Source organism: Canis lupus, chromosome 3, assembly GCF_011100685.1.
Source record: "Canis lupus familiaris isolate Mischka breed German Shepherd chromosome 3, alternate assembly UU_Cfam_GSD_1.0, whole genome shotgun sequence".
Lineage (NCBI taxonomy): Eukaryota > Metazoa > Chordata > Mammalia > Carnivora > Canidae > Canis > Canis lupus.
This window is the reverse complement of record NC_049224.1, coordinates 8,804,146-8,829,185: the sequence shown is the minus strand read 5'-3', so window position 1 is coordinate 8,829,185 and position 25,040 is coordinate 8,804,146. Positions and strand designations below refer to the sequence as shown.

Sequence of the window (25,040 nt, the reverse complement as noted above, 5' to 3'; positions counted from 1 at the left end):
TTCTTCTATCATTTCTGATTTTCTCTGTTGGGCTCTCTCTCTTTTTTCTGATGAGTCTAGTTAAAAGCCTGTTGATTTTGTTGATTTTTTCTAAGAACCAGCTCTTAATTTCACTGATCATTTATATTGCTTTTTTAGTCTTTATTTCATTTATTTTTGTCTTGATCTTTATTATTTTCTTCCTTCTAGGAAGAAAGCCAAACTTTGGGCTTTGTTTTTTCTTCTTTTTCTAGTTCCCTTAAATGTAAAATTAGATTGTTTGAGATTTTTATTGTTTCTTAATGTAGGCCTGTATCTGTATGACTACAAACTTCCCCTTTATAACTGTGTTGCATTCCAAATATTCTGGAACATTGTATTTCCATTTTTATTTTTCTCCAGCTATTTTTTAAATTTTTCTTTTGATTTTTTTCTTTGATCCGCTGGTTGTTCGGTAGCATGTTTTTAAATCTTCACATATTAGTGTATTTTCTAGTTTTCTTCTTGTAACTGATTTCTAGTTCTATATTTTTTGTCAGAAAATATGCCTGATATAATTTGAATCTTCTCAAATTTATTAAGACTCATTTGTGACCTTGCATATGATCTATTCTGGAGACTGTCCCATGTGCACTTGAAAAGAATGTGTATTGTGCTGTTTTGGAATGGAATATTCTCTATATATTTATTAGGTCCATCTGATCCAGATAAGGCTATAGTTATCTTATTGATTTTTTTTTATTTGGATGATCTATCCATTGATATAAGTGAGGTATTAAAGGCCCTACTATTATTGTATTACTGCCTAGATCTCCGCTGACTACTGTTTTGCTTTATGTATTTATGTATTACTATGTTGGGTTTATAAGTGCTGTTACGTTGATCCCTTTATCATTATGTAATGCCCTTTTTTGTCTTTTCTTACCATCTTTGTTTTAAAGTCTATTTTATCTGAGTAAGTATTACTATTCCAGCTTTGTTTTCATTTTCATTTTCATGGAATGTCTTTTTCTATCCCTTCACTTTCAGTCTTTCACCAGCTTTAGACTGTGAGTCTCTTCCAGGTAGCATATACAAGGGTCTTGTTTTTTAATCCATTCAGCCACTCTGTCTTCTGATTATAGAATTTAGTTCATTTATATTTAAAGCAATTATTGATAGGTATGTACTTATTGCCATTTTGTTAACTGTTTTCTGGCTGTTTTGTAGTTCCTCTATGATCCTTTTCTTATTCTCTTTCTCTCTTCTCCTGTGGTTTATTTTCTTTATTGTTATGTTTACATTTCCTTTTCATTTTCTTCTTGAATTTACTATAATTATTTTATGTGTGTGGTTATTATGAAGTTCACATACAACATGTATTTAACAATCTCTTTTAAGCTGATAATTTTGAACACAAAAGTCTGATACTTTCACTTGTACCCCCCATGTTTTAGATTTTTGATGACACATTTTATATATTTTTTAAGTTCCCTTAACTAATTATTGTATTTTAAACTAACTTTACTAATTTTGTCTTTTACCCTTATAATTTGCTTTATAAGAGGCTGATCTACTACCTTTATTATTTATTTACCTTAACTGCTGAGATTTTTATTTTCATGTGTTATTAGATGCCTTTCTTTTTTAGCTTAGAGAAGTCCCTTCGTTTCTTATAAGGTCAGGGGTGATAAACTTTCTCCTTAGCTTTTGCTTACATGGAAGACTCTTTCATCTCTCTTTCAATTCTGAATGATAACCTTGCTGGGTAGAGTATTCTTGTTAATTTTTTTTTCCTTTCAGTGTTCTGAATGTGCTATTCCACTTCTTTCTGGCCTATGCAGTTTCTGCTGAAAAATCTTCTGATAGCCTTATTGGGTTTCCCATATATGTAATTTTTTCTGCTTGCTGCTTTTTAGATTCTCTCTTTATCATTTTAATTATGATTGGTCTTGGTATATTTCTCTTTGGGTTCATCTTATTTAGAACTCTCTGGGATTTCTGGACCTGGATGTCTGTTTCCTTCTCCAGATTAGGGAAGTTTTCAGTCATTATTTCTTCAAATAATTTTTGTAGCCCTTTTCTCCCACTTCTCCTTATGGGGCCCCTAGAATGCAAATGTTATTCCACCTGATGCTGTTCCAGAAGTTCCTTAAGGTATCTCATCTTTTAATTCTATTTTCATTTTGCTGTTGTTTTTCATTACTGTCTTATAGCTCACTAATTCATGCCTCTAATTCATCTATTCTACCATTGAACCCCCTAGATTGTTTTTTAGTTCAGTTATAACTTATGTTTGGTACTTTCTTTTTTTTTTAATTTTTATTTATTTATGATAGTCACCCACAGAGAGAGAGAGAGAGGCAGAGACACAGGCAGAGGGAGAAGCAGGCTCCATGCACCGGAAACCCAATGTGGGATTCAATCCTGGATCTCCAGGATCGCGCCCTGGGCCAAAGACAGGCACTAAACCGCTGTGCCACCCAGGGATCCCTGTTTGGTACTTTCTTATATTTTCTACCTTTTTTTTTAAGGTCTCACTGTGTTCATCCATTCTTTTCCCAAAATTGGTAAGCATATTTATGACCATTGTTGAACTCTTTATCAAGTAGATTGCTTATCACCATTTCCTTAAGGTTTTTTTTTTTTTTTTCTGAGATTTGCTTTGTTCTTTGGTTTGGAATCTGCCTTCTCATTTTGCCTGTCCTCTCTGTCTATATGTATTAGGTATAATGACTACCTCTTTCAGTCTTGAGATAGTGGACTTTTGTAAGACCCATTTCATGTTGCCCAAAACCGCAAGATCCCCTGGTTACAGAGCCAGGCTCTCTATGGATGATATCCCTCATGTAGTCTGCATGTCCTAGCTACCTATAATAGGGACACAGCTGCTGTGTGGGGTAGGTGGGGCTCAGGGTGCTCAGCCAGCCCCCAGGGTACTCAGTTTCAGCTTGGTGGGGTTGGGGTGTTCACCTGACCCAGTTGCAGCTTGTCTGCTACATTGGGAGGGTGGAGCTCAGGGAACCTACCCATCTGTTTGCATCTTGGCTGCTGAATGAGGATGGGGCTCAGGAAGCTTCCCCATACTAGTTGTGAGGTAGGTGAGCTACAGATTATTTGCCCAGCCTACTTATAGTATAGGGTAGACAGAGGATGCCCTCTGGTGCTATCAGGCAAAAGAAGTGCATGGAAAATGGCAGTCATTGATTCTGACACCATAAGTTAGGATGAGACTGTAAAAATGGTGCAAATCAGGGCTTCTGTCTCTGGATAGAGTCCCTGTAGGCTCCTGCCTCTCTAGTAGTCACTTTAAAATTAGTAAATGGGTCTTCTGTCTCATGATCTGGATGTTTTTCATTCTATTACTTTTGTGCTGGATCTCAGGATAAGTGGGTTTGCACATGAACCCTTTAAGAGCGGGACCTCTGTTCCCTATAGTTCTGCGTTTCTCTTGGTATTAATTCCTATTGATTTTCAAACCCAGATGTTTGGAGATCTTGTATTTCTAGTGTCAGTCCTTTGGGTCAGGGTGCCTGTTGTGGGACTCAAACCTTTCATTCACTGAGGAAGTGCTCTTTATTTTTGGGATCCCTCTCAATTGTGGAGTTATGTCTAGGGCAAAATGGTACACAAAGCCATGTCTCTGCCTTTCCTACTTCAGTGTGGGGTTTTTTTGTCCTTGGTTATGGGGTGCTGTGTCCAATGTTGAGATCCTTTTCTTTAGAAATTATTCTATATATAGTTATAAATATGTTGCCCATGAGAGGAGATGAGTTCTGGGTTCTCCTGTGCCACTGTCTTGAAACCTCTACTTATATTTCAATTGAAATATATTAATTCTTTAGGTTGTTTTAAATTTTTAGATATTAACTTTTACAAAATAGATACATTGGTCTACTTCCTCAATTTTCATTGTCATTTATTGCTTAACCAAGACTATCCAAGACAGACCACGAAGGCAAAAAGGGTTAAACATCACAGCTAACCTGTTAAGATATAAAATAATTTCTTACAACACACTTTAGAGCCAAAGGGTACTTCTCTACCTCAGCTCTAAGTGCCTTCCAAAGCCCAGGTAACTAGATGACAATCATTCCAGAGAGTTTCTCAGGATTGTCTTTTAAATTTTTGTAGAAGTTCAAAAAAATTTTTGAAAGAGGTTGTTAAAAAAAGTGTATGTGATTTAATGAAAGCTAAAATGTTATTCTCTTCTACTTTAGACTGAGCCTTATAACTCATTAAAGCCTTTCATAACTTGTTGTGATAACTGATTTCTGCTTCAGAATTATAGGATAGCATGGACTCAACATTACAAAACTTAAAAGTACTTAAGTATTTCATCAATCTAAATTTATCAAGAAATCACCACTTACTTATAGCTACTAGCATATGGGCCATCTTGATGTTATTATAAATCCAGCAAGCTCCTTTAGCTCCACATTCATTAATATCCCACAGAATACATGTGCTGTCTATTGTGACACCAAATATAATTGGTCCAGGTATTGTGCCTAGAAGAATTATATGTGACATAAACAATCAGTAAAGATTATAGTCTATAGTTAACAGGTTGTTATACACATAGTTATACATATATCTTATAAAAATAAGACTAGGAATTAATCTGCCCATATACAAATCGATCAGGTTATATACAAATAAAAGAGATAAGAAGAAATACAGATAAAACACTCTAAATAATTATATAATTACTATATACTTCTAATCAATTCAAAGTTATTTTAATAAAAAAATTGGCATATATTGGGTTAACACTTAGCTAAGTAAATATTTTAATCCGCTGTTTTTCTAATTTAATGAATGTGCCTTTGAAATTAGCTATTCTCCTTTTTTTTTGAGATTTATTTATTTTAAAAAAGAGAAAGAGAGTGAATGCAGGGATGGGGAGAGGGAGAGAGAAACTTTAGCAGACTCTTCATTGAGCTCAGAGCCTGACATGGGGCTTGACCTCATGACCCTGAGATTAGGACCTGAGCCAAAAACAAGAGTTGGATGCTTAGCTGACTGAGCCACTCAGGGGCACTAACTATTCTACTTTTAAAATATCAAAAGTATTGATGTATAATATAAGTGCTGAACTACAGCATATATGTGTATGTGCATGTGAATGCATGAGAGTGTACATGTGTATGCACACATGTACACACAATCATACTAACATATCTGGGAATATATCTTAAATCACACATCCTTTCCCTCACATGAAGTCATGAGGCACTAAACTTTAACATATTTAAAGAGTTTCCAACTGTTACAAGTCAAATATATTTCTTAGACAAAGATTTTAACTACTGGAGCACCTGGGTAGCTCAGTTGATTAAGCGTCTGCCTTTTGCTCAGGTCATGATCCCAGGATCCTGGGAACTAGCCCCACATCCGGCTCCCTGCTCAGTGGAGAGCCTGTTTCTCCCTCTCCCCTTGTTATCCCCTCTGCTTGTGTACTTGCTCTCATGCTCTCTGTCAAATAAATAAAGAAAATCTTAAAAAAAAAAAAAAAAAAGGGTTTCAACTACCTCCAGCATGACCTGCAGCATGATAGTGTCAAAAGAGCACTGGTGAGATTAAGGATATCATTTCCTAGTCTCATTTTCACCAAGAATTGTGTACCTATGGGGAAATCTCTAAATCTCTCAGAGCCTTAATTTATTCATCTGAAAATGGAGAAGTTGGTCCAGATGATCTCTAATGCTCCTGCTTTTGGTTTTCGTTTTTATAAATGATCTCAATATTATGTGTATAATATTGTAGGTATAATTATATAATTTTATGTATAATACAGTATTTCTGTCCTTCTATTTCTTCCTACATCTGGAACCTTATAATTTTTTTCCATAAAAATCTTCCATCAATTCTCAACTAGCCATAATATCTATACCAAATTTTCATTAAAATATTTCAACTCACTAATTTTCATTGTTACAATATAATTATGTCCCAAATGGAGATAAATGCTGGGAGAAAAGGAATTACCATAGTTATAAATAAGATTTCATCATAATTTATGTTGGTAATAGGTTTTACATGAATAGAAAAGATTTATGTATTTTACTATGCTCTATTAAACAAATGTTCATGATCTTATGTTGTATTTTAAATAAATATGATATACTCTTTAAAGTTATGTTTGTAACATAATTGAAAACAATAGTTAACCAATCAGGTAGGTGAAAAGTAAAGTCATTATTTTCTTATGTGATACATAAATAATACATCTTGAATATTAGAAAACAGCTTTCTTCAGTGACAATTATGTAGTTTTCCATGACATTTAAATTAATTATTTTCTTGGCATACACCATAAATGAGTAAACCAATAACACTAATGGACAAAAATAACCAACATTCACCAACGAATTAAGAAAAATGGCATACCTAATAATCGAAGCAGCATAAACTGTATTCCCAATGCTAGGGACCGTTGCTTGTGATGAACACACCTGGAGATATCAAATACATATTAAACCAAAAGCGGCCGTATAGTATATTTGCTCTTTGAGCAAATTTATTTCTATGACAGCTTAGCATTTCTACATTAAAGTAAATGTTATGTCCATTAAATAAACTATTTGTAACAGCTTATATACAGTTCAACCTTTCTGGAATTGTAAAAGAAGAAAAATGTTATGTGACCTAACACACTACAAATAATACCGAAAAATAGTCAGATAAAGTTTAACAAATATATTGAACATGTATGGATTGTAATATGTAAAAAAGAAAAGACATTTATTAATAAGACTTATTTTTTACTATCCTTTAAGTCACAAGCAAATAATTCCTATTCTAACTTACTGACTTTGAGACAGAGATCATATCTATGATATAAGGTACAAATTTGGGTCAGTGCAAAACAGTTGCTGAGGCTTAATCTGATTCAACAAGGATTCTTTAAGTAATGATTATCAAAGATGAATGCTACATGATGCTGGCACACAAGAGTTAGGAGATAAAAGAGATCAACATGCAGTTGAAAGGTGATGTAGATAATTTTTCATAAACAAAGTTTTAAAAAAGCATTTTCTCAATTCTCTAAATAACTTGTATGTCCATGTAGGATAATATTAACAGACTATTTAATACTTTTGGACAGAATTTCTATAATTTCTATTTGACAAAAAAGTATGTGAAAAGGTAGTGTAAGGGAACGAAAACTGAAGAATAAAAAAGCTAGAGTTTGTTAGGAAAGACAGATAGGCTGATGACCTTACGAAAAGGCAGACAAAATATTTTTATCAAGTGATGTAGAAGGAGAAAGAGCAATTTGAAAGCTTAAAACACTGCTCAGAGCCAGGAGGCAGTTAGCTTCTCATCTAGTAGATCACTGTTTACAGGAAGGCTGAATAAAATTCTGTCATTCTGACTCTGACACATGTGGAATGCACTTTATTTCCATCATGCTTAAATACAGTCAAACAGCTTAAACTGAAGCCTCATGAAAGTGGCAGAGAAACTAAAATCAGGCATATTCCATGTAGGCAATATTAAGACATTTTCATATGATCATATTTAAACCTCATTCACCTAGGGTTCAATGAAGTAGAACTTCATTAGGGTAGAGTCCAATGCCATAGAACTAGTGACCTTATAAGAACCAAATTACGATTGGAACCAATGGTCAGTAATAAACCCCAAATGAATCCTTGAGTCCATTTTCTATTCACCCAACATGTCTTAGGAATGGCAATTTTCACAATATAATATATACCTTAGGATGGACACAGTTATAGGAGTACCAGCCATAAATGTAAAAACAATTGTAGCAAACAAAATGCCAAGGAATATAGGCAAGTTTGCACAGCGATTTTCACATTTTCCAGCTTTAGCTTCAAAATCAAAACTTGCCAAAGTAGGTGTTATTTCTACATTCCTCTCAATACAGGAACAGTTGTGATATACCTAGAAATAGTAGACAAGAAAATATTGAAAGTACTTATCTTGAAAACATATATTTTTAAAATATTTATTTATGTTAGAGAAAGAGAGTGTGAAAGGGGGAAGGGAAAGAGTGAGAAGGAGAGAGAGAATCCTCAAGCAGACTCCTCACTGAGCACAAAGCCCAACATGGGGCTTAATCCCAGAACCCTGGGATCATGACCTGAGGTGAAATCCAGAGTCAGTAATTTAACAGATTGAGCCATCTAGGTGCCCCTCTTGAAAATATATTTTATCATTTTAAGTGATCTCTATACATGGCAAACACTTTACATAGTCTTGATCTATACATAATAAATAATGCTGGGAAGGAATAATTAACACTTAAAAATTAAGCAAGTGAAAATAAGGGGTCATATTTTATGGCCCGTATTTGAGTTTTGTGTTCATTGTCTCAAGTTGTAACCTATTATTGACTCTTGACTTATGAAATAAATTGACAAGAATAAAAAATTATCAGGTCTCACATTCTAAACTACTTTTAATGGATCATAATTGTTCAAATAGTTTTCCATTATAGAAGACAAAGAAGCAGGGAGAGTGACAATCTATCTACACTAGTTTCAAAGGACAAACACTGTAATTTTAACAAGTGCACAGTAAAATAGACTAATACATCATAATTCTCTGGGGGGAAAAAAGTCCTACTTTCAACTAAATCACTATAACTTTCTGAACTTTTTGTAACTGCTTTACTAAAAGCAAACTGTATGTCTTCTAGGATGACACTTATGACAATCAAAAACTTGAAGTTATTACTTCATTATCCAAAAGGTTATTTTATATATAAGCATAAAATATTAACTATTTAATACATACATATTTAATTAATAATATAAAGTGTTAGAAGGAAACATGTAAAAAGATCACAAGTATAACTTTCAAAGGAAAAGAACTGAGAGTTTAAGTTCATTAGGCATAACTATTTTTTAAAGATTTTTTATATCTCAATTCTATCCTTACTATAAATATTTTTACAAGTCTAACTCCTCAATAAAAGTCATACTAAAGCCAAAGAAGTCAAAGGAAATCATTCCTTTATTATTCTGAAGGCCAGAAATCTTTTTTTTTTTTTTTTTTAGTGCTAAAGTCAGTCTAGGGTCCTGGGATCGAGTCCCGCATCAGGCTCCCTGCGTGGAGCCTGCTTCTCCCTCTGCCTGTGTCTCTGCCCCTCTTTCTTTTTTTTTTTTTTTTTTTTAAGATTTTATTTATTTATTCATAGAGACACAGAGAGAGAGATCTGCCCCTCTTTCTCTCTCTGTGTCTCTCATGAATAAATAAATAAAATCTTGTAAAAATAATAAAAATCTGTAAGTTAAGTAATATGAAAAAATGTACATTGTTTCTCATATTCTCACACCTGCAGGAAGGAGTGACGAATATAGTAGGAGTACCTAACTGTATTTATTGCACATAAAATCATTAAAGATATGTGTATATGTGTACACACATACACACATAGATTTATGTGTGTATGTATGAACATGCAAACGTGTATAACCACACGTTGTAACCCACAAATATATCCATGTTGGTTTTAGAAGAAATCTAATTTTATGGATCATTCCAATTATCTATTTATACTTATTTACATAGAAATCTTTTCCTGCAATCTCAAACTTCTCTTTGTATGGGAAAAGGAATGCGGTTTCATGATTCTACATTTCAAATAGTCAAGATTGTGCTCTTTTGTCATGTATTTCTTATTTATCTTATTCATTGTGATCCCTTACACTATAGCATGTATGTATTTCCCTCAGGCCTTCTCAAAGTTAACACATTATCTATTAATGTATAACATTATGTGCTACCGATAATTTGAATGCCATTTTTCCCCAAAATTCTTAAATTTAGCTAACATGAAATCTTTAGATTGTAGATGTAGTACAATAAAATTCTATTGGACTCTCTTAAACCATTTCATTTTTTAAAAAATCCTATGTAGGTAAACTAATATGCATTCTAATCTAGAATTAAAAGTAAATTTGTATTTGAGAATTAATTAATTTGGCTGAGAAAAAATAAAATATAAAAAGGTAAATAATATTTCACTCTTATTTCACTCCACTTTGCCTGAGCTCTACCCTCTTAACCAATTTAAAGCATTCAATACATTATTGTTGACAATAGGCACAATGTTGTACAGCAGATCTCTAGAGTTTATTCATCTAACTTGACTGAAACTTTATGTCTGGCTTCTGAATGGCCCCTCCTGGGCAGCAAGGAAGAACTAGAACCACTAAATTCCACTAGAGGGATAAAGATGGTCGTCCATAAATATACAAAGACACTGCCTCATTAAAGTAAAGCAGAAGACACGAGTTACCTTTGGATGTCTTTTTGAAGTAGAATTTGCACAACCTGCAAAGCAGGGAGAAAAATACTGGATTCCATCTCCTCCGCAGATAGGATAATAATATGATCTCAAGCAGTGACAATTGCTATTACAAGGAGCGGTCAAGTTTCCCAGATTTCCTGTCCTGTTAACAAGAAATTAAATGAGGGCAAATTATCTGTATTGTAACTTTTAATGAACAGTTCAGAAGCCTTGCTACATCTTCCATTCAGTCATTTATTTACTCACTTAACACATATTTAATTACTGAATGAGTAAAACAAATAAAATGTCTGTCTTTTCACACAGAATTTAATTTCTTATGGGAGAGAGAGGAAGTATGAGCAATACTTGTATAATGCGTGCCAGTGATTAGAAAAACAGGCAGAGAAAGCAAATAAAGCAAGGTTTCTCATTTGGTACATTACTCTTTTTTTTTTTTTTTTTTGTACATTACTCTTTCAAGGGGTGGTAGGGAGGAGAGTGCTGATTTTGTGGATTGTAGGATGCTTAGCAGCATCCCTGGTCTCTACCCACTAGATGCCAGTAACACTCCCTCAGTTATGACAACCAAAATTTCTACAGACGTTGCCTAATTTCCCTGGGGTGTAGGCAAAATTTTAAGTCTAGAAGGATGAATAAAATAATGGTATTCAGCATACTCATTTTATCAGTGGGAAAACTAGGGCCCAGAGAGATTAAATCACTTTTCCTGTCTTTGCCAAATATTCCTGGTTCCCAGGCTCAGTTGTGTTCCAGACTGCCTCTTATTAGGATGCAATATGTTTGTTAATATAAAGGGTTACCCTAATCAAAGATACTTCTCGAGTCCCTATTTATTCATTCATTCAACCAATAAACTGAGCAAATGCTAGACTGTATGCTAGGTATCAGGAATACAAAGCTGAGTAAGGCAGTTGCTGTCCTCAAAGATTTCACAGTCTAGGAGTAGAGATGGACACAGATAATTATACACTAATATGGTGAGTGATTAAAAGCTTTTGCAAAATACACTTTAGAAGCATGGAAGAAAGAAAGGCAAAATTTGAGTGAGACTCTTTAGGAGCAAGGCACCTGGGTGGCTCAGGGTTGAGCATCTGCCTTTGGCTCAGGGTGTGATCCCGGGGTCCAGGGATCGAGTCCTGCATCAGGCTCCCTGCAGGGGCTTGCTTCTCCCTCTGCCTGTGTCTCTGCTTTTCTCTCTGTGTCTCTCATGAACAAATAAATAAAATCTTTTAAAAGAGAAAAGAAATAAAGAGATAGAGACAAAGACATAGAGAAAGGAAGGGAGGGAAGGAGGGAAAGGGAGGAAGAAGAAAAGGTGGGGGCAGGGGGAGCAGAGCGAAAGGGATAATAAAACCCCTCCTCATAGTAACCATGAAGCTAACACTCCTGCACTGGGAGGTCAAAATCAGTAAATGAGTGATTTATCTAAAGATTAGAAGATAATAACCACTATGTTGGAAAATGATGATATTTAAGGGGTTGGTGGAGAATCAGGAGCTCATTCATGAAAGAAATAGACTGAAGGATAGAAAAAAAAATGGAAACAAATCAGTCCAAGTTTGAAGGAAAGGTGATCAGAGTGTAAAATGTAAGTAATTTGTCACTCTGCCTGGAGTCTCTTCTAATCTATTCCATAGGCTGCTGCTCAATTTCTTTATCAAGCACTGTTTTACTCGCAAAAGAAAGCATTCTGAACTACCTATACCTAGCTTACAATATAGATATAGGAGTACAGTGACTAGAAAAATACTACCCCTTCAATTCCAGAAACAGCCTCTACACGGTTTTTAATTTAAATTTTCCAATATATAATTCTCATACTCTCAATAAGTGACTATTTCATTTTAAAACATGAAAACATTATGATACAAACTTCTCTTCAAGAAACAAAGAAACAAAGAAATATAGCATATATCCCTTATTATCAAGCCCATATATGCCACTTAAGCCTATATATTTTATAAACCTTTACTGCAAAAGGTAAAGGAAACTATTATTAGGAAAATAGCCAAAGCTTGCAAAGTATATTAAATGGACTTAATATATAGTATTTTAAAAATGAATAAGTATTTTAAATTTTAAAATTTTTGAATATTTAAAAAATAGATATATGCACACATCTGTCTATATGAGCAACATGTGTATGACAAATAGAATTTAAATGCTGATTTCTTATTTGAATCCAAACTACTCTATAATTATGCCTCTACCATAAGCAAAGATTTCCCTAAATGTATTACAACATCCTAATAGGTATGCTTCTTTAAGGTGCTGTTTCAGATAAGAAAAGAAATTCTAGCTATAGACCAGATAGAGAAAAAATATTGTGTGTACTTGGTACAGTATTTCATATTTTATGAGATGCTAAGTATAAAGTAAAACACAAATCACCATTATTAGCACTGATTAACAAAACAGACTCAAATTGCCTATATTGTCAAGGCAGTAAAAGAACCATAGGGATTTTTAATAACTAATAGACTTTTAGAAATGACAGTCTCCTTTCAATTGTTGTGCCCACATTAAACATTTAAGAATTAATTCATGTAACATATTATAAATATTATTAATATCCACTAAAATAATCAGTATTGTTGTTCTTAAGTTTTTTATGTATATCGTTTAACAGGGTTTTAATTAAACTTATCAATAAGCCTCACTAAATAATTCATAGTCAAAAAAGCTGTTTCTAACCACCTGTGATTACATGGCATGGGGAAAGCCTACAGCAATCTACTAAAAATGTTCCATTTTCATAACTTCTTTCACTAACAAGTTATTTCTTGAGCTTCTTTTTTTTAAGATTTTATTTATTTATTCATGAGAGACACAGAGAGAGAGGCAGGGACACAGGTAGAGGGAGAAGCAGGCTCCCCACAGGGAGCCCGATATGGGGCTTGATCCCAGAACCCTGGGATCATCATCTGAGCCAAAAGCAGATGCTCAATCACTGAGCCAGCCAGGAGCCCCATATTTCTTGAGCTTCTTAGTCTATTCTTTATTCCATATACTACTTTTTCTTATACACGTTTTTTTTTTTAAGATTTTATTTATTTATTCATGAGAGACACACAGAGAGAAGCAGAGACACAGGCAGAGGGAGAAGCAGGCTCCATGCAGGGAGCCCGATGTGGGACTCGATCCCAGGACCCTGGGATCAGGCTCTGAGTCAAAGGCAGATGCTCAACCGCTGAGCCACCTAGGCATCCCAATACACGTTTCTTGAATGAGGCTACCCATAATATGTACATTTTAATATGCAGCACACAGAGCTAAAACTGAAAATTTGGGGCCACATACCGCTCAAACTAACACCTTCTCACTTGTCTTCCTTCCTGTCCATAGACTAAGGACAATTTATCTGGTAGTAACTCTTGTTTAAGGTAAAACAAAACAAAACAAAAAAATAGATTCACATCTACATTATTCATTTTTCACGAAGATTAACAAGTGTTAACCTATCCAGAACTTTCTGTTCTTCTAAAAGGAACATAAAAAAAAAAAAAAAAAAAAGTAGTTCCTCGGGATATGTTTGGGTGAAGTTTGTAGATATTAAAGTTAGGTCTGCAGAGCTTACCTCTACCTACTTTTCAGCATCTCCAGAAACTCTGATTTACAGTTACATAACCTAAGTCTCATTCAAACTGGTTCCTGAACCTAGCCTTTACTTTCTAGCATTTATGGCTAACATATTCCCCCTCAGCCTTTCTCTCTTCCCAAAACTCTTTGTATCCTTAAAGGATATGTAAGCCCATACTCTTCTGAATCTAATTAAAGGAAACTGAAAAGCCCTCCTTTTGAATTTCATAGCCTTTTGAATGTCTCTCATTACCTAATGCATTGTTCATTTACCTTTTTGTTTCCCCCATCTCTCCTGCTACATTGTAAACTCCTTTAGAGCAGGGATTTTGTCATAAAAGTCAGCCAGAAGATGTAGTCAACAAATGTTGAATAAATGTAATAGAAATGAACTTAGCATTGCTTCAGAATGCTCAGCATCTCATTAATGTAAAAGAATGACAGAAATGAACAGCAATTGCAAATCATAATTGTTACTGGCAAACTCATGCAAACAAAGTACATTCTATTTAGGTTACCTGAATGTCATATTCTAAAAAACCGTGGAGTCCTTGACCTGGATGGAGTACTAGCTCCCTCATCTGCCTCAAACACATGCAATGAAACAATGAAAGCAGCAATACAGGCTATAAATGCATCTCAGTGCAATGCCAACCTGCCTGATCACCTAACTCACAGTTTGGGATTTCAAAACCAAACAAGGCAAAGAAAGATAAAATGATCACATCAGTTACAGGTAAAAATATGCTTATGGGTCAGAACAACAAGAAGGCATTTCTTTCTCTCCAATAAACATGAGCTTCTAAAATAGAAAAAAAATAATAAACAAAAAAATAGAGTAGAAACAATAATAATTAGTATAACCTAGGACTAGTTTCATTTAATTTCTCTCCTAGATTATTTTCAACCCACCTAATACATGAATTTCACCATAGGGAATCACCTCTATTTTTCAAGACTTTCAATAGCAACATCAGATAAGAAATTCCCCCCTAGGATGTGAATCCCTTCAGCACAAAGATTCCGTTATACTAATCTTTGTATCCCTCAACACGGTATCCAGGATAGAACAGATGTCCCTTAATTACTCTCTGAATAAATATCCAACATTTAATAAGATGTCAGTTATTTAAACTACAAAACAAGGGACACCTGGGTGGCTCATTGGTTGAGCCTCTGTCTTCGGCTAAGGGTGTGATCCCGGGTCCTGGGATTGAGTCCTACGTCAGATTCCCTGTGGGAAGCCTGCTTCTCCCTCTGCCTATGTTTCCACCTCTCTCTGTGTGTCTCTCATAGATAAATAAAATCTTTAAAAATAAATAAACAAGCAAACTAACTAAAATAAAAAAAACAACCTATATATCCTTACATAGGAGAAAGCCTTCCAATTTAAAAAAAAAAAAAGCCAATCTTTCATTAATTTACTCAAGAAAGCGTGTACTCTGAAATATACACATAGTTTATTACCCTTACATTAATATCAAAAGCACTGAAATATATTTACCCATTATATGATTCAGACACACCAGCAAATGGCTCATTTTCACAGTTGGCATAAACAAATACAAAACTCAGAGCAAATGCAACTAAAGATGTAAGCAAAGCAAACTTCATTGTGTTTTTACATGTCATTTTGAGTTTTGAAACAAGGACACCACCTAAAATCTGACCAAGAGCAGCTCCAGGAATTAAAACAGCCCCTGATGAGAAAGAAGACACAGAGAGTGAGAAAACATACATGCGTACTCAATTACTCATATGAGAATTGGAAAACATCAAAAACAAGCACAGTATTAACATATGAATATTATTTAGCCATTTAGAAACACCTGAATAAATGATATAATGGTTATATCAAGAGGTTAATAAAATTAATGTTTTGAATATTAAGATTGACAAATATGCTCTTTAGCTCTACAGCTTCTGTATTTCTCATTCATAAAACAGACTGTCAAATGTCAGAAAATTAGAAACTTGTATCAAACTAATATAGTAAATTTTAAAAAGAGGGCTATCAAAAATGATACACTATTCTGATAAGCATTTAATGTGGTAAAGTAAAATTATTAGATTAAATTCGAACAAAGAAGAAAATGGTTTACCTGCAAGGGTGGCTGCAAAGCTGGAAGACAATCCAAACTGATTTTCTATAAATTTAGGTAAAAATGTAGCAAACCCAGTAGTAATTAAGGCTTCTGAAGAAGTTGAAAGAACTAAACACATAAAGACAGTATTCCCCATCAAATTCTAAAGAAAAAATATAGTTCACCAAATGAATAACTATGCTTATATTACAAAATGTAGCATTAGAATCAGCAGCATGATGAAATGGCAAATTTTTAATAAATACAATATAATTATAAATTTCAGCATTTTCTCCAGTACCAAAGCATAAGTACAGAATACTAATAGCTTTATATATACTACAACGAGAACATTTATACATGCAGCACCCAGAGAATTGATAGGTGATTCATCAAGAGGGTGACTGTGCCTTATCATATGCAGCGACTGGGTAAAGAAGGTAAAAGCCAGCTTGGAAAGTTTCCCTTTCCCAGTCGATTATAAATCTCCATACATTAAATCTATCCCTTGCCTGATTTGTTTTAGTGTGCTCTGAATCTCCATGTCTAGTAAGCGAAGAACTCAATTACAAGTACAGATGAGAATGGTCTCTAAGTATCAAATCTGTAGTGTTCCATGGGTAAAGGACTCAATAGTTAAGAACCTTAGGTAGTAATAATTTTAAAGAGAGGTCCACATTGCTTGGTCTTTGAGAAAAGATTCTCAGAATCTTTTTTAATCTATTGGGGGAGAGAATAGAGATTAATTAGGTCAATTTAATCTAACCATAAAGTGAAAATCAAATTATAGTGCTGGAATATTAAGTGCAAAAGAAATTTCATTAAATCAAACAAAATACACACATGCACAGACCCACATAGATGAGTCACAAAAGGGCAAGATAAGAGAGTTTTAAATCAGATTCAGATGATCTAACATAAGAATAACAATAATGACAAAAGGAGAAAAAGTACCCAAATGAAAACATTCAATACTTTTTAAAAAGGATAATAGCAGAAAGTATTTAAATCATCAGATTAAAAAAATAATGGATTCCTAGAAAGGATTAATGAAAAAAATCACCTGACAAGGATTAATGAAAAAACACATACATAGAGGCATAACCTAACAAATTGACTGAAATTGCAAATAAATGAAAAAAAATGTATAAATTTGCAGATGGAGATGAAAAAGAATCACACTAACATGGAACTTCTTAACTACAATACAATTAACCAGAAAAGAGCAAGGTAACACCCACAGATTTCTGGGACTAAAAGAATGTGATCCAAAAGTGTCCATCCAGTCAGAAGTATCATTCAGTATTCAAGGATACTTAGATGGCATCTTGTCTGAGGAAAACTAGCAATATAATACTCTACCCAGAGGGTTCTGAATCAGAATCAAGACCATGAAGCATGAAACCTTGAAGCAGGAATTTTAAAAAGCAGTGGTGAGTTAACCCTTGATAGTAATACACACAAGAATTTATAAAAGAAAACAGAAGTTGGAATTAAAAATCATGAACAATCTCAGCAAAACACAAGATTGTGCCTACCTGGGAGAAAACAGAGAGTTGAAAAGTAGGATAAATGGAAATAAGAACATTTCAGGCTTTCATTTGAGGAGGAAAATGAAAATAATTGAAAGGTAAATAATTTTCAAATCTTGAAAAGGTGAAATTAGAGACTCCTGTATGTACAAAATTTTTATGATGCTATATGGGAAGAATGTCATTCTTAGGAGTACGACAGAATAGACCATACCATTGTTTCTTTAACCTCAAATTCAAACCAAGTAACCACTAACTGCCACTTCTTTCACAAGGGAAAAATATCGGTTTGACATTCTCAAATAGGTATTAACAATTCAGTGATAACCAATTGATTCCACTACATTAGGGAAATGGCATAGAATAATGATTGGCTGCAGTCCTAAGGAGGAACCACTGAATATTGATATTGCCAAGAAGATAACTCATGTTCTTTCAACCATTTTACCCTGGAATAGCTCTCATTTACTCCAAGCATAATAAAATTAAATCTGAAGAGTTATTTATTTATAAAAGCTAGAACCATAGTAAATAGGCAAATGAAAATGAATTGTGAAATATTTGTCTGTGAATATGTATATATTTACTCGTGTTTATGTAATACATATATATATCTACCTATTTAAATGTGGAGGGTGTGCGTGTGTCTATGCATACACAGTGTTATTTTACCTTTAGAGCAGTTGGAAAATCTTTCAAACTTGTTCCAAAATTCTCCTCTGTGTCTTTTAAGGAACTACTCTTTTCCTTATGAGTCTGGCAAGTTCTTTCACTATGAAGTTTTGCTGTACCTAAAAAAAAAGTAAATGTACTTGTTCTATCACTTCATTTTTCACTTTTTATTTTTTCATTATCTTTTAAATTTTTTTCATTCTCATTTTTTAAATGCTTACTTTTTAACTGACACGTATTTCTACAAATATACAAATTCTGTAACGTAAGAAGCCAGTTTCTCTGTCAACAAAATTGCACAAATATCTATGTATGTAATTTGTCTGTCCTGAGAGCTAGTATTATTCCTATTGGCTAAGGAGGTTCCAGCAAGTCTAAATATTAAGATGAGACATTTTTGTTCCAATGACATATTCATTCCCTTTATTTAAAAATATCTCTTAAATTCTCTTCTTCCTCTAGAATGGATCTCTTTTTTTCATCCATTATATATGAAACAAAGTATGTTTGAGGCTTTTTCCCTTTACTCTCTTTAATATACTTTGCAGATGAAACATTTACCATGTATTACCATATCCCTTTGATTTTTAATAATGGCACCCTGAATAAATCTGAGAAAAAAGCCAATATATGGAATTATAAGTTGGATGGTCTAGGGTAGAAAAAAAAAAAATCAATGAATTCACCTACTTCTACTCTGCTAACTTTTCTTTTGCCCATTCCGAAAAATTAATCATCTATCCTTCTGCATATGACAACAGAAAGAACTATTTAACCTTCTGCCTAGAGAAAAATATTTCAACAGATAATGTATTTGAACTATATGATTATATAGAAGCAAAATTTTACAAAGAAAGGAATGGATATTCTTTTCTATTAACCTTTTCTTTTTAGGAAACTAATATTGAAATATGGTGATAATGAGTATACTACAGTATTACTTTGATGACAAATGAAAAAAAAGGTACTGGTACTCTCATCAACAAATATCAATGATTTAAGGCAGATTGACTATTGGTGAGTGAGGAACTGAACGCAAACTAATAGTTTGAAAGATCTCGTATCTTGCATATACATAAAGCAAGATTCCAGAAAACACACAGGAAACAAATTTATTATTAAGTATATTTATAATGATATATTATTACTCATATTACATATTATTATAGTATTATATATGTTATTACTATGTTATTAATATATATTATTAAGTATATAAATATAATAAGAAAGTGAATACATATAGTTTTATTGCTTTTATTAATTGGAAATAAAGGAAAACCATGAGTATTTCGATAGCTACCCAGTATTTCCTAAAGACAAAAATATCCAAAAGTTTGCATAGGCAGACAAATGAAATTCTATAAAACAATGAATTTTCTAGGTATCTTACAAATTATAAGCAACCCTTGGCCTAACAATTGGTTTTAAAGAAGATATGTTTACCTGGTAAATGTTTTGGAAAACATAAAAAAGGTATTATCAAAGACCAAGCAAAGATCCAACACAGAAGAAATCCGATCCACCATGCCCCCAGCCATCGTGGATCATCTTCAGAGATACCTATGCTATGTGATAGAAAAACAAAATATATAAAAAAAAAGAAAAACAAAATATAAAAGTTAACTCTACCTTGTTCATTAAAATGCAGTTATGATAAGTATATACTTTGCAATTCAGCATATATATAGGGGAATAGTATTATAATATCCGACATTTAAACTGAGTCATTGCAATGAATCAGACAACAGACAGCAGGCATAAATGAGAGCTATAATGGCTTACAAAGCATTTCAAATGGCAATGTGACATAGAAATATAAAATATTTAATAGTAAATATAAGTATGCTAAATATCTGGAAGCATACATAGAATTTCTGAACATTCTTTACCTAACTTTGGCTAAGTTTTTCTTCTCTACTATACTGAATACATCTTATAGCAAATCACTGATCTGTGTTAAAAGTCCGTACACTGTGCTTCAATTAAGGCATTCATTTAAGCGTAAAATTTCTTTATTTAATTAATGTATTTATTAAAGTATAACTGACATACAATATTATATTAGTCTCAGGTATGTAATACAATGATGCATTATTTCTATATATCACGTTATGTATTTCTATATATTACAAAATGACCAACACATTACCTGTCACTGTATTTATAGAACTGTTTTTCTTGTTTTGAGAATTTGTAAGATTTACTCTAAACAACTTTCAAAAATGCAGTCCGATATTACTAACTATAGTTTCCATGTTGTATATTATACCCCATGACTTAATTATTTTAAAATTAGAAATTCGTAACTTTTGACTCCCATTACTCATTTCACCCATTCCCCTACCTACGGTAACCACAAATTTATTCTCTGTATCAATGAGCTTGTTTTTTGTTGTTGTTCACATGCTTTTTTAGATTCCACATACACATGAAATCATATAGTATTTGTCTTTCTCTGACTATAAAGTTCTTCTTAAAATAATTTATTAACAGTGTTGTACAATGATTCCCATATTTGTATATCAACCGGTTTCTCCCCAAACACACCAACCCTAAAACTCATGTAATTCTCCACTGAAATTAAAAACTTTTCTTAAAAACCCAGCTCTCTGTTTCAAGGACTTCCTTCATACATCTTTTATATACTATCTAAAATAGTAAACTGGGACTAACAGCTCAAAGAACAAATCACATATCTATAAACACATTTTCAGGGTGCCTGGGTGGCTCAGTAGGTTAAGCGTCTGACTTTGGCTCAGGTCATGGTCCCATAGTCTCGAGACGGAGCTCCACAGGGGGCTCCCTGCTCCATGGGGAGTCTGCTTCTCCCTTTCCCTCTGTCCCCCTCATTCCTAGGCTCTCTCTCTCAAATAAATAAAATATTTTTAAAAAATAAAGTATAACCACATTTTCTTATTCATTATGCCCAATCACATAGGAGTGTACAGTTTTAATTCCTAGTGGTAAAATGAAAAAATATGGTTTCACCAAAAGTTACTAACTTCTCTATATTCAGGAAAAAGAGAAGGTAACTTAGTGGTTAAAAGGAGGATTTTGTAGTCAAAAAGACCTGCTTGAATTCATGTCTTAGGCGACTTACTAACCTCTGTGTATCAATTACCTTATTGGATTATTAAAAGGATTAAGTTAAGGGGTATGTAAATTACGTAACATACAAAACCTATGTTATCTAGAAAATAGCATGGGATAAGTAAACATTACCTATTATTATCCTCTATGGCTACAGTTAAAACCATACACCTGTGATTCCTATGACCATATCAGAACTACTACAGAACTTAATCTGAGAATCATAGACTCTTGAGACTTTTCAGACTAGCCATACCCAGTTAATCTACTAAAAGCACAACTAATTTTATTTATTTTTTTTTTTAATTTTTATTTATTTATGATAGTCACACAGAGAGAGAGAGGCGCAGAGACAGAGGCAGAGGGAGAAGCAGGCTCCATGCACCAGGAGCCCGATATGGGATTCGATCCCGGGTCTCCAGGATCGCGCCCTGGGCCAAAGGCAGGCGCTAAACCGCTGCACCACCCTGGGATCCCTGGGTGGCGCAGCGGTTTAGCACAACTAATTTTAATTAAATTCTTCTTTCTGAAAAATGCATGGGATCCTAGATGTGTATTTTGAAAAATTTCACAGGTGACTTTTAATCATTCTTATTTATGAATAAATGCATTATACTAGGGGGTGGTATGGCATTAATTCATGAAGTAGTGCAGCTGAAACATTATGTAAAAATTGTGTGTGTTCAGTTTTGTTTCCTGAAAAACCCTCATTCTATCTGAAGAAATACTTTGAAAATGTTCTATGATATTAACATTATTAAAATAAAATAAATTTAAATAAAAGAAAAAGATATTGCCTTGCCTTTTTCCCATATCCACATCAATATACAAGGTTAGCAGCTGTCCTCCCAACACATAGCCAATAGCAGGGCCTAATATTGACATAGAATAGCCAATTCCTAGAAGAACAAAGACATTGAAAATGGTCAACTGTACAACTTCGTTATGAATGTCTTACAGTAGTGAAGAAATATTTTACTGTAGAAAAATTGAAATGATTAGAATTACAACAAAATTACACATATTTTCAATAAAAAATACAATTTGGTACCATTTGTTAAGTAAGGAGCTTAAAAATATTTTTAAAAACAAATATAACTATAAAATATATTTTAAATGTAAATATATATGTAATTCAATGTAAAAGTTGTTAGACTATAATAATAATTGCAATAAATCCAACAATTACATATTCATGGAAAGTTACATATGTTAAATAGCAACAGAAGTAGTACATCTGCTATTACCCTTCAGGGATGATGATAATAATTACTTTTTACAATTGTTATGTAAGAAAATAATGTGAAATGAGAAGTCTTTTCTACTCTGTACACATTCCAAATGCAATATGTATTTTGCACTACAGCAGCTGATTTTAAAACCTGGATGTGATGATTAGCCTGTTTCATAAAAGTAAGCCATTAATTTAAAGTCCCATACTTAGTGAATCTTCCATTTCCACTTGCAGCAGAATTAAATTGACCTTATTTCTCTCAGATATTTAAAATTTTGCCATGCGTTGTAACATTCAAATTTTTGCAAAAAATTATGCATATGTTAGTATCTTCATATATTACCACCTTCTGAATTTTTTATTAACTACTAAGATTTTCATTCACATACACAAAAGAATGAATATCATATCCAAAGCTAAGCATATGTCAACGGCAGAAATGATTTATGTCCTTGACTAAGTCTCCAATGTAGAGCTCATGCAAAATGATCTGAAAACATAAGAACTTTTGAAGGACCACGGAGTCAAAATTCTGAGGAGAAAGATCTAAAGAACTGGGACTGGTATTTTTCCTGAGTGTATTTGCTGATTCTACAAAATACACTGGGAAGGTTAGCAATCCTTGCTAGTCTCCAGGAAAGTAGGGAAACCAAAGTTACAGCCCAGGGTCTCTAACTTGGAAGTTATACCTTATAGACTTTGCCCACCTTACATTTTATGTTGGTACCAGGAGGCCATACTCTAAAAGTAACAGTGAGTTAGAAGTTAGACTTGCCCACAGAGTACGTACAGCTTTGCTTCAAATAAACTCAATCTGTGAAGTTAGATAAAGGGAATCTCAGATTCCAGGGTTCCCCAAATACATCAGAGATAGGGAATTTATGAAAAAACAAAAAGGAGGGTTTGGAGAAATACTGTCAAATAAAACACCTTTGTCAAAGTTAACATGAAAGATACATAGCAGATTACTCAGGACTAAATTGAGGATTACCAAACTGGAAAATCAATTAAGTCAGTATATATTTACCGAGAAGCACAAAAAAATAAAAACAAAGGATAAAAAAATACAGAAAAGAGTAATATATGAAGAATACATTTTTCAAAAAAAGGCTTAGCATACATGCAATGGGAGTCCTAAGAGAGGAGATAATAGGAAGATGTTATATTTGAATAAATAATCATAGGAAATATCCTAAAGTCAATAAAAATGTCAAAAAATATATTTATGAAGTCATATAAAATCCACAAAAGGTTAAATAAAAGGAATTTTGCACCTATACACGTGATACAAACTAAACTGATGAAAATCAAATGCAAAGAGAAAAATCTTAAAATGGCAAACATATAAGAAACAGTGGAAGTGAAAAGACAAAGGAAAAGTATTTTTAAAGTACTGAAAAAAAAAAATCACTGGCCAGCTAGTCATATGCCTAGTGAAAATATTCATCAGGGAAAGGGGTTAAAAAGAACATTTTTAGTTAAAGGATCCTAGAACATTTGTGATGATCAAGTATGTGGTAAAAGTACTGATTAACATTAGAATTTCATAAAATCATGTTTACGTATAAGGTCATTAGCAGATGAGAAGTAAAAGAGTATATACCCAGGAAGTTAATAGAGAGAAGAAATGAAATAATATTAAATTAGCCAAAAGAAAGAAAAAAAAGAGCAAGAAATAAGGACATAGAGTAAATAGAAAGCATAGGAAGCACATGTTAAGATGAAAGATTTAAACACAAAATGACATTAAATGAATTAAAAAGTTCAATGAAAGAAAAAAGATTGTTAACCCAAGGAAAGCATCAAAGAAGTAGAGGAATAAAGAGTGACTGCCTGGAAACATTTGTGAGGATAGAGATGTTGCATTAACCACTTTTTAAAATTTATTCTAAAAGGTAGCAAATTTTGACCTTTTTCATTTTGCCCATTTTTGCATTGTTATGAATACAGTGTATCTCATAGAAGAATGTATGCCACCAGTAATAGACACTGTTTTAAAAGAAAGAAAGAATGGAGGAAACATTTTGAAAGTGAGGGAAATAAAAATATATAAAAAGGAAGGATTTTGTGCAATAAAACCTAAATATCTGGTGAAAAACAGTAGTTATCTGAAAGTGAAAAAAATAAACGTATATAAGATACTCTGTTTGTATCTTCCTTAACAGAAAAATAAAATTAAGATAAGTTTCCCAGTTTTGTTACTTTTTTTGCCCTTTACTCTCAAAAACTACCATTTGATGACTTCCTACAGGATGGGAAAGAGTTAACACAGGCCTGTGACTGCTAACTTCAGAAAGACCTGTTGGCAAGGTTGGCCCTTAGCTGGCATTTGGGATTTATTGAACTGCCCAGAGGGAGGCCACCATTCCATAACTAATAAGGTTAGGGTGCCTACACTGTACAATGTGCTTTTGCTGACCCCTTGTATTCCTTTTAAGAATCTAGAACTTTGATATATGCAAGGCACAGGGTCCCTATATGATCAACCTCCAGTGAAATCCTTGGTCACTGAATCTCTAATGAACTTGTAGAAAATATTCCAAACTCATTGCTGGCAGGATCAATTGCTAGCTGTATGGCTCCACTAGGAGGAG

General features: G+C 33.3%; 1 protein-coding gene across 1 annotated transcript in view; it reads right to left on the bottom strand.

Annotated features, from left to right (window-relative positions):
* The window catches only part of SLCO4C1 (solute carrier organic anion transporter family member 4C1), a 76,154-nt gene that overhangs the window by 5,926 nt on the left and 45,188 nt on the right, over positions 1–25,040 (bottom strand). Inside the window, exons 4-12 of the mRNA XM_038532243.1 lie at positions 22,015–22,111; positions 19,566–19,687; positions 18,120–18,238; positions 15,934–16,078; positions 15,336–15,531; positions 10,238–10,391; positions 7,685–7,875; positions 6,352–6,416; positions 4,332–4,469 (exon numbers count right to left, since the gene is read on the bottom strand). Of these exons, the coding sequence (XP_038388171.1) occupies positions 4,332–4,469; positions 6,352–6,416; positions 7,685–7,875; positions 10,238–10,391; positions 15,336–15,531; positions 15,934–16,078; positions 18,120–18,238; positions 19,566–19,687; positions 22,015–22,111 (1,227 nt within the window). The remainder of the gene's footprint in view (positions 1–4,331; positions 4,470–6,351; positions 6,417–7,684; positions 7,876–10,237; positions 10,392–15,335; positions 15,532–15,933; positions 16,079–18,119; positions 18,239–19,565; positions 19,688–22,014; positions 22,112–25,040) is intronic.